A 12,475-nucleotide genomic window follows, 5' to 3' on the forward strand; every position below is an offset into this window, starting at 1 on the left:
GTGTGCATTTATTTTGTAGCATGATTGGTGGCATGTGCATTTATTTTGTATTATGATTGGTGGCGTGTGCATTTATTTTGTAGCATGATTGGTGGCGTGTGCATTTATTTTGTAGCATGATTGGTGGCGTGTGCATTTATTTTGTATTATGATTGGTGGCGTGTGCATTTATTTTGTAGCATGATTGGTGGTGTGTGCATTTATTTTGTAGTATGATTGGTGGCGTGTGCATTTATTTTGTAGCATGATTGGTGGCGTGTGCATTTATTTTGTATTATGATTGGTGGCGTGTGCATTTATTTTGTAGCATGATTGGTGGCGTGTGCATTTATTTTGTATTATGATTGGTGGCGTGTGCATTTATTTTGTAGCATGATTGGTGGCGTGTGCATTTATTTTGTAGCATGATTGGTGGCGTGTGCATTTATTTTGTAGCATGATTGGTGGCGTGTGCATTTATTTTGTAGCATGATTGGTGGCGTGTGCATTTATTTTGTATTATGATTGGTGGTGTGTGCATTTATTTTGTATTATGATTGGTGGTGTGTGCATTTATTTTGTAGTATGATTGGTGGCGTGTGCATTTATTTTGTAGCATGATTGGTGGCGTGTGCATTTATTTTGTAGCATGATTGGTGGTGTGTGCATTTATTTTGTAGCATGATTGGTGGCGTGTGCATTTATTTTGTAGCATGATGGGTGGCGTGTGCATTTATTTTGTATTATGATCAGTGGCATGTGCATTATTAAGGACTCTTTGGTCCCAGGATATCGATCTGTGGTGAGTCCATGTAATGTCAGTTGTATATTCTGAAGGGGCATATTTAGTAAATAGATTTAGTAAATTTTTAACACAAATACTTTTACTTTTTAAACCAGAATATTATTACTGTTATTGAAAGATGCTAGATGGAGAAAAAATTCCCAGATCCTAAAACACTTTGTTATTAGTGTCTTTGTATGTTTAATTTTGTATACTCTGCATTTTAAAAAACAGCTATAAAATATATATACTAAGTTTGTATATGTTTCCAGATTACTTCCAAGTAACATTGTGGTCAGTATGGTTAGATTAGTCATGTTTTTCCTAAGACTTAAACTTCTCTACCTGGTTATTAGATGTATGATCCAGACTGCTCCAAGCCTCAGTCTTCTTACCATAGAAAGTGCTGTTGTGCAGAGTAAGTGAACTGCCAGCAGAGAGTCTAGCATGGCCTCTGGCTTAGGCGCTTGAAATGGTAATTACACCTCTCCTTGTTTGTTTGGATTCATTAGGAAAATGTGCCCTATATATTTTGACCCTTTAAAGTTTTATATTTCTTATTCTTAAAATAATCTTAACCTTGTAAAAAACTCTTTTTTTAAGAACTTGGGTACATGTCTGTATTTCTTTGAAAAGTATGTTTAGGAGTTAGGATTATGTGAGAAAGGCGTTCTTTCTTTCTTTCGTAGCTCTTTACATTGTGTCTTCTCTAGAGGACTCGGGGGTGGGCTCCACATGTTTGTGCTGGTGAAAGCTGGGTAACTATTCCCCGTTTTGGAATCCACACCATGTTCGCCATTTTACCAGAGAGGTGGCCTTCTTTAATGTGGGGTCTTACTCTATAGGATAGGACAAGAATTCTACATTTAAGTGTGTGTATTTTTCTACATTTTAAAAAATTGTTGAAAAAGTTTAACATTTTACTACCAATTTTTTGTGCTTTCCTCATTTTTTTTCTCCCTTTATTTTTCAGAATGAACCTAGTGATAGAGAAGATGGCCTCAACAAAAGGCATCATGTGACAGACTCTGAGAATGATGACCCCTCAAATCTTAACGCTAGTGACTCTGAAAGTGAGGAGCTGCGAAGGCGAAGAGACAGTGACTCTGAGTCAGAGGAGCACGCAGAGCCTCCTGCCAGCGGCTCTGAAGACGAGGCTGTCAATCCGCATGGGAGTGACTCCGAGAGTGAGGGCGCCAAGAGGGTGCCTGTCAGTGACTCTGAGAACGAGGAGCTTCTTAATGGGCACGCCAGTGACTCTGACACTGAAGACGTCAGCAGGCGTCCTGGCAGTGATTCCGAGGCGGAGGAGGTCCGGAAGAGTCCTGCCAGTGACTCGGAAACAGAGGATCCTCTAAAACCTCAAGTTAGCGACTCTGAGAGTGAGGAGCCTCCAAGGCCCCAAGCCAGTGACTCTGAAAATGAGGAGCTTCCCAAACCTCAGATCAGTGACTCGGAAAGTGAGGGGCCTCAGAGGACTCAGGCCAGTGACTCAGAAAATGAGGAACTTCCCCAACCTCGAATCAGTGACTCAGAAAGTGAGGATCCCCCAAAGCACCAAGTCAGTGACTCTGAAAATGAAGAGCTTCCCAAACCCCGGATCAGTGACTCAGAAAGTGAGGATCCCCCAAAGCACCAAGTCAGTGACTCCGAAAACGAGGAGCTTCCCAAACCCCAAATTAGTGATTCGGAAAGTGAGGACCCTCCAAGGCACCAGGCCAGTGACTCGGAAAATGAGGAGCGCCCCAAACCCCGTGTCAGTGACTCGGAGAGCGAGGAGCCTCGGAAGGGACCTGCCAGCGATTCAGACACAGAGGAGGCCTCCAGACATAAACAGAAGCCAGAGTCCGACGGTGACAGTGATGGGGAGCATAAAGGGGACGACATGGAGGTGCAGAGTAACACCTTCCATTTGGATAGCCATATAGACAGGAGAAGGGTTCCCAGTTCTGACAGCGAGGAGGAAGAGTCCAAAAGGCCAAAACTTGACAGTGATGAAGATGAAGAGAAAGAGGGAGAGGAGGAGGAAGTAGCAAAGCGAAAAGCTGCTGTACTTTCTGATAGTGAAGAAGAGAAGCCATGTAAGGAATCATTTTGGGCTGTTAATCCATAGTTTTACTTATTGTCTAGAAGCTTATTAACTATAAAGCACTGTGTCTTTTTCTAGAATGTTAGATCTGTATTCTTTCATTCAACTTGAAGTTCAAAAGTATCACCAGGACACTGGTTTCCCTGATTTTCATTAACTAATCTTAATATTACATTTCTTTGAGTTGTTCTAGCAGCATTTCTTAACTTCTGACTGCCTCAAAGTGATAGACTGAATGTCCATGGGAATATGAAAGATTTGGAAAGGATAATATTTCAAAGCAGTATGTTTATATGGAAACCCAAGTGTTAACCAGAGTTAGCTGTGGGACTCAGACAGCTCGTGCCCAGAAGCCATCCAGATGACCGGGCTCTCGTGTGTGCACACCTCTTTATGTAGAGACTTTGTGTCTGCAGAGTATTTCATTTCAGCCTTTGCTACTTGATTACTTTTTTTATGAAAGTTACCTTTTTTGGAAAGGACGTGTTCCCGTATAACCTGACAGTGTTTTCAGGAGAAGGAGAAAGAGCACCGCACCTGTACTGACTTAACTAAGGGAGCCGAGTGATGGCAGACCACCTGCAGCCATCAGGGACCATGGCACTCCCTCAGAGGGATGGCCAGCCTTTTATCTCTGCTAACACTGAGCAGTGTAGAAAGTGTTCTCATTATCCACATCAGGCTAGTCTTATTTTCTCTTTCCTGAAAGGAGAGGTAGCTGTTTCATTTTTCATCTTTTGGCCTCTTTTTCCTAAACAATGATAAATAATTATAGGGTGATTCTGATTGAACCTTTTATTTATTTATTTTATTCCAAACTGTATTTCAGGAGGCCTTTGATTTAGCTACATGGTACCATTTTAAAGTGTCTGTTGTTCTTCTCATACAGTGACTGTGACAGAGAAAGACTAAGGATGGTTTCTTTTTCTATAGCAGCAAAGAAGAGTCGTATTGTCTCTGATGCAGAGGACTCTGACAGCGATGTTATATCAGACAAATCAAGCAAAAGAGAGAAGACTGCAGCATCTGACAGTGAAGAAGCAGGGAAAGACTTATCTGATAAGAAAAGCGAAGAGAAGGATCTATTTGGGAGCGACAGTGAGTCAGGGAATGACGAAGAGTAAGTGATGTACAGCATGAGTTCTCAAGGGTTCACGAAGGTGGTATACAGCTGTTTGTCTTCTAAGTTTTTAAAACTTGCATTAAAATTTTGTGTTGAGGTATAATATGCCTTATCTAAGTGCATGACATTGGGGGATTTGGGATTTTAGTTCCTGAACTGTTGATACACACTATGACATGGATGAATCTCAGAATACTACCTTACATGAAAAAATTCAAGAGGACATGTCTCATTTTCACTTATGTGAAGTTCAAGAATAGTAAAACTAATCTGGTGACCGAAATCAGAATAGTGGTTGACTCCAGGATGTTAAAGCGGAAAACTGACTTCTGAAAGGGACCCCAAGCAAACCTTGTAGGGAGACGGGACTCTTCTGTATCTTACTCAGGACAATGGTTACTTGAATGTGTACATTTATCAAAACCCATAGAAATGGATGGGAGAAGGGCACATTTTATTATATGTAAATTATACCCTCTGAGAAAAAGATTTTGGTTCCTGTGCAGATGAGAAGAAAGCAAATGCAAAGTTTTTTATATTTACTTCTCTTCTAGAAATCTTATTGCAGACATATTTGGAGAATCTGGTGATGAAGAGGAAGAAGAATTTACAGTAAGTATAGGATGGAAATATTTTCTTTGTGACTATGTTTTTTGTTTGCTTTTATGGCAGTGGTTCTCTAATAGGTGATCACAATAAATAGAAATAGACAACTGTGATTATTCATTAAAAACATTTTTAATTTCAGAAATTAAAATTACTTTTTTTAAAACTCTGGAACAAAGGGATTCAGAAAGTGAATTAAAAGGGTTTGCAAAGGTGTAAAAGGAAAATGACAGGCAAAATTGAATTACAGAGTGGAGCAGGGAACACATTAAGAGACAATAAAAGGCATTTTGTAATGCTAAAAAAAGATTCACACTAGAAAATGTAAGAAAATAAAACATAATTTATACATGAGAAGGTTGAACATTGTTAATTGGAATCCCAGAAGGAGAAGGAAGAAATACACAAAGTCATGTCTGGTGTGGTTTAAAATAGATGTAAAATTAAACCACATGATGGCAGTAACACATTGGGAATATACATGGAATTGATGTGTTTACAGGCTTTGCAAATGTTTGTAAAAGCCCATTAGACTTGGATAAGTTAGGGTGCTCCTTGTAATCTCTAAAGTGACCACTAAAAAAAATAGTGGAATATATAACTTCCAACCTAATAAAGGGGTGGGGGAGATAATAGCTAATCAATTCAAAAGAAGGCAAGAAAGGAAAAAAAAACATTGACAGGGGGACATTGAATTAGAGAGTAGTAAGTACATAATGAGGTAACAGATTTGAACTTGGGTAATATCAGAAATTACATTAAATTGAGTTAAATGTCCCTATTAAAAGACAAATATGGTCAGACTGGATTTTTAAAAACCTGCTATATGCTAATTTCAAGATTCATCTAAAACAAGATAAAGAAAAGTTTAAAATAAAAGTATAGAAAAAGATACTTGATCTGAACATTACCCAAAAGAAAACCGGTGTAGCTATATGAATAGCAAAGAGGTAGACTTTAAGGTAAAAAAACATTATTTGAGATAAAGAGGATCACTTTATACTGATAAAAGTGTTTAAAATTATACCTAGCTGTGTTCATACAAAACAAGTATGAATATACAAAACAAAAGTTGGCCGAACTCTAAAGAGAAATGGACAGATGTGCAATCTATGCAGAATGTAACTGAAAGAACAAGCAGACCAAAAAAACTGCAGAAGAGTCTCTTTTTATATATATAATCTGGATAAAAATCTTTTGGTGATTAAAAAAGTTAAATATTTCTTCTGTTCTATGACTTGCCTTTTTACTTTCTTAATAGAGTCTTGATGAACAAAACTTCTTAATTTTAATATGTCAACTTTACCAGACCTCTTCGTTATGTTGAAAGTTTTTAATTCAAAGAAAATTTTTATATGTCCCCAAAGTAAAGATATTCTCCTGAGTTACACTGTAGAAGCTTGGTTGTTTTATCTTTCCCATGCAGTTGTGCAATCTACCTGGAATAGGTTTTGTGTAGCATGAATGTGAGGGAGTCAAGGTTTTTCCCCGTTTGGAATATGCAGTTGACCCAGCCCATTTGTTCCCACTACTGTAAGATGCCATCTTTGTCCATAGAGCAAGCATCTGTGTATATTATCCAATGTTTCCACAGTATCTTTCCTGTTCTGTTGGTCTCTTTTATCCTTGCACCATTGATAATTTTTATATTTAGCTGGTGATGTCCTCTAAAGTTGTTATTCTTCAAGATTGACTTGACTTTTCTTGGCTTGCGTTTCTGTATAAATTTTAAATCAAGCTTTTGCAAAAAGTACAAAGTATAGACAACATTTTCTGAATGCAAATGCAATGAAATTGAAAATTAATAATAACAGTAGCAGCCAAAACACCCTTGCCACCCATAAATGTAAAACTTCTTTGTTATACAGTTCTTGGGTTAAAAAGAAATCATTCCTTTAATTACTAAGCAAGAGAGAGTGAACTAGATGAATCAGCAGGTATTGAGAACCTGTCTGCCAGAGGTGGTTGGAAACTGCCCTCGTGGAGCTCATGCTCAGGTCAACGTTTTACAAGAACGAGACACGTTTCTCTAGTTTGGAGAGTTAACGTCAGTTTTGTTATAGACTCATTTCAGTGAGTAAAACATACATCCCAACAACCAGTGGGAAGACATGACATATCTTTCTAAATATGACATAAGAGTTAAAAGCTATAATGAAAAGATTGACCATTTATTTCAGTTACATAAAGAATTGGAAAACAGTACTATAAACAGAAGTAAAGTGTACAAATGTAAGGATTGTGTAGTTCCTGTCACTTAAAGAGAGCTGATTTCCCTGATTTTTAAAGAGGTTTGTCATACCCGTGAGGCAAAGATCCAATAGAAAAATAGGCAGAGGATATTGAGACTTCACAGAGGATTACAAATGGCTTTTAAACATGTTGGCGAAAAAGCCCATTCTTACTCATAGTAACAGAATGCAAAGAAAGCTATACAGATGCTTTTCTTTTTCAGTCCAGGAATTGGCAACTATCAATGTTTGATCGCCTGTGAAGGTGGGAAAACAAGTGCATGCATGCCTTGCTGGAACAATTAATTGGCATAACCTCTTGGAAGACAGTTTGGGAAATGTTTCTCCAAATTTCAGATACACATATCTAAATGTCAGTAGGGAAATGGATAAACAAATTATGATTGCAGTCATATGGTGAAATAGTCTAAGGCCTTCAAAAGAATGAGGTGGTTTATGCTGATAGGAATTGATCTCCAGATTTTATTGTTACATGTGGAAAGTGCATAATGATCCACTGTACCCAGTGTGCATAGGAGTGTGCTGCCATCTGCACAGTAATGGTAGTGAGTGTAACATCTGCGGAAGTGCTTGTGTAAAGGACTCTAGCTGGAAGAAGACACAAGAAAGCTAGTGACACTGGTGGCTGGGGTAGAAGGGAGCTTTTTTGCAATATACCTTTTGATACCTATTTAATTTTTGTTCTTTGTGAATATGTTGCACTTAAAGTACAAAATTTAAGAGCAGTTACACAGAAGAAAATCTAATGTGGCTGTGATAGCTCTAGCTCCCTTACCCTCCTTTTAGGGTTTTAACCAGGAAGATCTGGAAGAAGACAAGAGTGAAGCACAGGTGAAAGAAGCTGAAGATTCAGATTCTGATGATAACATAAAGAGAGGAAAACAGTAAGTTTGTTTTATTTAAAAGGAATTTTTAAAAGCAAATATGAAAATGAAGGTAGAGACTGTCAAACTTTATTTTTTCCTATTTTGGCTTCTGATTAAGTATAGGAAGGAGTTTGTTCCATTTTTCTCCTGTCTATTTCTCTGTATACAGTGCTGTCCAAAAACTATTTGCTCTTATTTTTCTTTTATTTGCTCTGTGCTCATCTGTTATAATTTGTGGAGTTATATGGTGCCAGGCTCTTAATTTATATCTCAACAAATCACTCTTCCAAAAAATGTGCTATATAAGGAAAGCTGATTTGGGGGTCCTGGTGGGAATAAAGCTAAAGTCTTAATTACAAAATATTATTTGATTGTATTTCACATACTTTTCTTGAGATGGTTGTAATCTGTTCAGAAAAATGTGGTATCTTGAAAGGTGCCAAACAGAATGATTCATTAGCTGCTGTTTACAGTTGTAAAGATGACGATTTAAAAAATAGTTTCCTTTTTAATTCCTGGTGACATGCTGAGGAGCTTGGTAATACCTTTGGAAATTATCACATTAATCATATTTTACTTATATGATAGTTGCAGAGAGCAAGTTAACTTCCTCTTTAAGTGTAATGATTCAGGTGAAAACAAGTTTGCAGCTCTTAGCAAGTTTGTAGATGGCCAGCTTCATCTATCATATTTTAAGTTGTATTGTTGAAAGGCAGCCGTTTATTTTTCTTTTTTTCTGCTTATGCTATCGAAGACAAAAATACCCAAATAACTAAACACCACTGTTCCCCCACAAAAGGCAGTGTAGCTATAACTAAACTACGGAATTGCAGGCAGTGTCCCTGAACGAGATCTTGAAGTTTGAAGTGTTCTTTCTCGAGCTGATACATGCAAGTGTTAACATAGTGTATGAAAAGTTTGTGGCTATTAGTGTTTAATGTGTGACAGCTGGGGTAGGACAGAGGTTGACCATAAAGCCTAGGACCATGTGCTCTTGTAAAAGCACCTTATAAGCACTTGTAGTACTTTAAAAGGAGGTAGCTCTCCGCTGAATTAGAATTAAGAAAGTTGGTGGTTCTTAACTGTGATCAGAGGAAATACGTATTTAAAAGGCAATGTGTATATCACTTGATTTCTGTGTTACTGCTTATTAGTATGGACTTTCTGTCGGATTTTGAGATGATGTTACAGCGGAAGAAGAGCATGAGCGGTAAGCGCAGACGGAATCGAGACGGTGGCACCTTCATCAGCGATGCTGACGACGTGGTGAGCGCCATGATTGTCAAGATGAACGAAGCTGCTGAGGTGAGTCGGCTCTTCTTTCGGCTCAGTTTGTTGTGTGCTTCTTCGGTTTGTTTTTTAGGTTAACTTAAACTACATTTAAGATACTTTGTTTTTTATAATAAAGCCTTTACTGTTCTAAATTTTAAGCTCAGAAATAGTTTAAATTTTTTAGTAACATGTTTAGGAAAAAGTGAAAAGGTATAAGTATTAAGTAAAATGAGCCTTTTTTGCCTAATGGCTTTGCTGATTTTATGGGGGAATGATTTTGCTCTTGAGTTTGGCTTGTTTACCACAAAGTTTAATGTTTCTTCACAGATAAAAAGCCATAAACACATGTCATTCTTTTGCCTCTGACTAAGAGATTGCATTTAACTCATTGCCCCAGTTTTTTTTAATTGACCAAAATTATATTTAAAACCAAGTTCTGACCTTTCTGCTGAAGTATTTATGCAGTCAGTGATATGTGTCAAGGATCTGTTTTGAAATGATTCAAGGTTGAGGGGAAGTAGCTAGAAAAATAGCTAATTGTTGAAATATACGTAACAGGAGCATATTAGTATTTTTCTATGTTTGTAGAATTTGAAATTTTTCATAATTTAAAAACGCCCCAGTGAATACTGAAACTCTTCTTTAATAACATTCCATTGTCACACAGTTGGAAAGGTACTCCTGATGATGAGCCAGATCCTCTCAGGTGCAATGTTGTACTGTAAATTTTTTAGATTAAATTTGTTTTTAAATTAAAATTTTTTTCTCAATTTGTAATTGTTAAAGCTATCTAATGGCTTTATGGATTTGATCAACACAGCAGATATAGAATTTGTAGGGGCTCTGCAAAAAGTCAATTTTTAACTTAATTTTCTTTTTAAATAGGAAAAATTAGTTTCTCAGAGAAATTGCTGCTTAGTTTTACAGTTTAAATTATAGTGGTTGAAATTCATTATTAACAATGGCTTTCTTTCTTTCTTCTTTAAAATCTTTTTATTCCTGGATAGGAAGACAGACAGCTTAACAATCAAAAAAAGCCAGCACTGAAAAAATTAACATTATTACCTACTGTGGTTATGCACCTTAAGAAGTAAGTATTGCTTTATTGAAAATGGAATGATAATCAGATTATGTACTGGTGTTCTAAAGATATTAAAGAATGATTGCTTTCTGTCAACTTATAGAAAAATAATAATGAGTTCATAGCAGCACTATTTACAGTTGCTAAGATCTGGAAACAACCCAAGTGTCCATCAGTGGACGAATGGATTCAAAAGCTGTGGTACATGTACACAATGGAACACTATGCAACTGTAAGATCTCTTATCCTTTGAGACGACATGGAGGGACCTGGAGAGTATTATGCTAAGCGAAATAAGCCAGTCAGAGAAAGACAAATACCACATGATCTCACTTATTTGTGGAATGTAATGAACAAGGTGGACTGATGAATGAAATAGACCCAGAGACACAGAAAGGAGTATGGTTCAGACTGACAAACCTCAGAGGACGTGGGGGGGTGGTAGATGAGATGAACCAAAGAACTTATATGCATGTATGCTTGACCAGTAGACATAAACAACAAAGCTAGGAGGATTGGGGGGGACTTGATAGGGAGCAGGGTGTCTGGGGGGGGGGGAAGGAAAAACATCTGTAACAAAAATAAATTAATAAAAATGAAAAAATAATAATAATAAATAAAATTTTCTAAGTTATATTACTTTTTCACAAATTTCTTTTAAGCCTTGATGCCTGATGCGAACAGATCAAATAGCAAACTGAGATTAATGAAAGAAAAACTTGGAAACCACTAATTTTGTTCTTTATAGACCATTCTCAGTCTGGTAAAATTACATCTGTTTTCCCACCGTGAGTGAGAACAGACAAATCCTGGGGGGTGACACACATCTGTACAAGGCTTACACAGTGGTTGTGGCAGGAACCAAGTCATTGGGCCTTTGGAGTAGGACCCATCCTTGATAGATGGTAGTTACCAAGGTCTTCCATTGTTCCTCACCTGCTTTCTCCTTGAGACTGACCACACCCACTCGACGGGTGCGCGTCGGCACACTGGCGCCCACAGCACGGTCTAGGGTTTTCTCTAGGAAATGGCCGCCTCTGATACTGCCATGCTTTCTGTTACCATGATGGATTCTCGCACAGAAAATGAATTTAAATATCAGTATTTTGTTGGTGTTTTTTCTGCTGGTGAATGCTTTTCTCCCTGGTGTCTTACATAATTCTGTTTTCTTCTGAAACAATTTCAGGATTACTGTTCTGGCAGATTAAACATTAGTTCTACAGTTGTGATCATTGGAGCTCATTCTTCTTAACTGCCTGGACCATTTATAGCGACATTGCCCTACATTAACCTATCTTGTGTAATTTTGGTTTGTTTTGTTTTTAACAAATCATCTTTGCCTGTTATGTCTGTTTATGAAACTGGGAACTGAATTTCATATTGCTTTGGAAACCTGTGAATAAGGTGAACAGTAAGTAATGAACGCATGATTGACTGTGGGGGAATCTTTGAAAACCACTAAATATGTAAGAAAATTCAAAGGAAGCTATAGTAGAACCAACATACATAGACTTGACTTTTTTAAAAATTATCATTGCAGGCAGGACCTTAAAGAAACATTTATTGACAGTGGTGTGATGTCCGCCATCAAAGAATGGCTCTCTCCGTTACCCGATAGGAGTTTGCCAGCACTAAAGATTCGAGAGGAGCTGTTGAAAATTCTGCAAGAGGTTAGAGGCAGATAATCTGATTCTTTGCTCGTCATTAATTGTCTGATGTGTTGCGTGTTATGACAACCTCTGTATTTACCATGTACTTACACATTCTCTCTGCCGTAGCCTGCCAGAAGAAGGGTTTGATTCAGTGTGTCTTTCAGGAGCATAACAAAATAAAGTGAGCGTAAAGGGAGGGCCTGGTAAAGTTCACGTAAGCCCAGTGCTGAGGGAAAGGGTGCGAGAGTGGCTGTGGTTTCTGTGCACAGCAGTGCAGTGGGCATGTTCGGGGACCTGGAGTACAAAGAGCACCAACTTCAGAGTCAGACAAACCTGCACTGGGACCTTCAGCTGGGCCACTTTTACGTGGCCGTGACCCCTTGGGAAAGCTGCGTACCTTCCAAGGAACTCCCTGGAAACCTCCTGTGTGCTAGGTGTTCTTATTCCTCACAGCAAATCTGCAAGGCAGGTGTATTGTCTCCAGTTAACAGATGAGGAAATTAAGACTCAGAGAAGTTAGACTTGTCCACGGTCACATTGCTAGCAGATGGCTGTGCTTGGGTTCAGACTTGGGTCTGCTCGATCTGAGGCCACTGCTGACTCTGGTATTGAACTACGGACCTCTGAGTGTGCTTAGTTGCACTTTCTCATGTTGTTCAATTGTGCTTGGATTCAGCACTAATACTGAACTTGCAACTCTTGATGTGAACACAAAAGACCTTTGTGTTCAATACCTGTAGATCCTGAAAATGGAGGTTTTTATTACTCAGA

General features: G+C 38.0%; 1 protein-coding gene across 5 annotated transcripts in view; it reads left to right on the forward strand.

The window, feature by feature from the left end:
• Nucleotides 1–12,475, forward strand: part of IWS1 (interacts with SUPT6H, CTD assembly factor 1) — a 53,302-nt gene that overhangs the window by 30,108 nt on the left and 10,719 nt on the right. For 4 of the 5 annotated variants that reach the window (XM_036254262.1, XM_036254257.1, XM_036254260.1 and 1 more), the window contains exons 3-9: nt 1,737–2,844; nt 3,786–3,972; nt 4,530–4,587; nt 7,620–7,717; nt 8,854–9,004; nt 9,979–10,061; nt 11,593–11,722. In XM_036254262.1, the coding sequence (XP_036110155.1) occupies nt 1,737–2,844; nt 3,786–3,972; nt 4,530–4,587; nt 7,620–7,717; nt 8,854–9,004; nt 9,979–10,061; nt 11,593–11,722 (1,815 nt within the window). The remainder of the gene's footprint in view (nt 1–1,736; nt 2,845–3,785; nt 3,973–4,529; nt 4,588–7,619; nt 7,718–8,853; nt 9,005–9,978; nt 10,062–11,592; nt 11,723–12,475) is intronic. The other variant, XM_036254258.1, reaches the window with a different exon arrangement.

The sequence above is a fragment of the Molossus molossus genome, unplaced genomic scaffold (genome assembly GCF_014108415.1).
Source record: "Molossus molossus isolate mMolMol1 unplaced genomic scaffold, mMolMol1.p scaffold_m16_p_11, whole genome shotgun sequence".
NCBI lineage: Eukaryota > Metazoa > Chordata > Mammalia > Chiroptera > Molossidae > Molossus > Molossus molossus.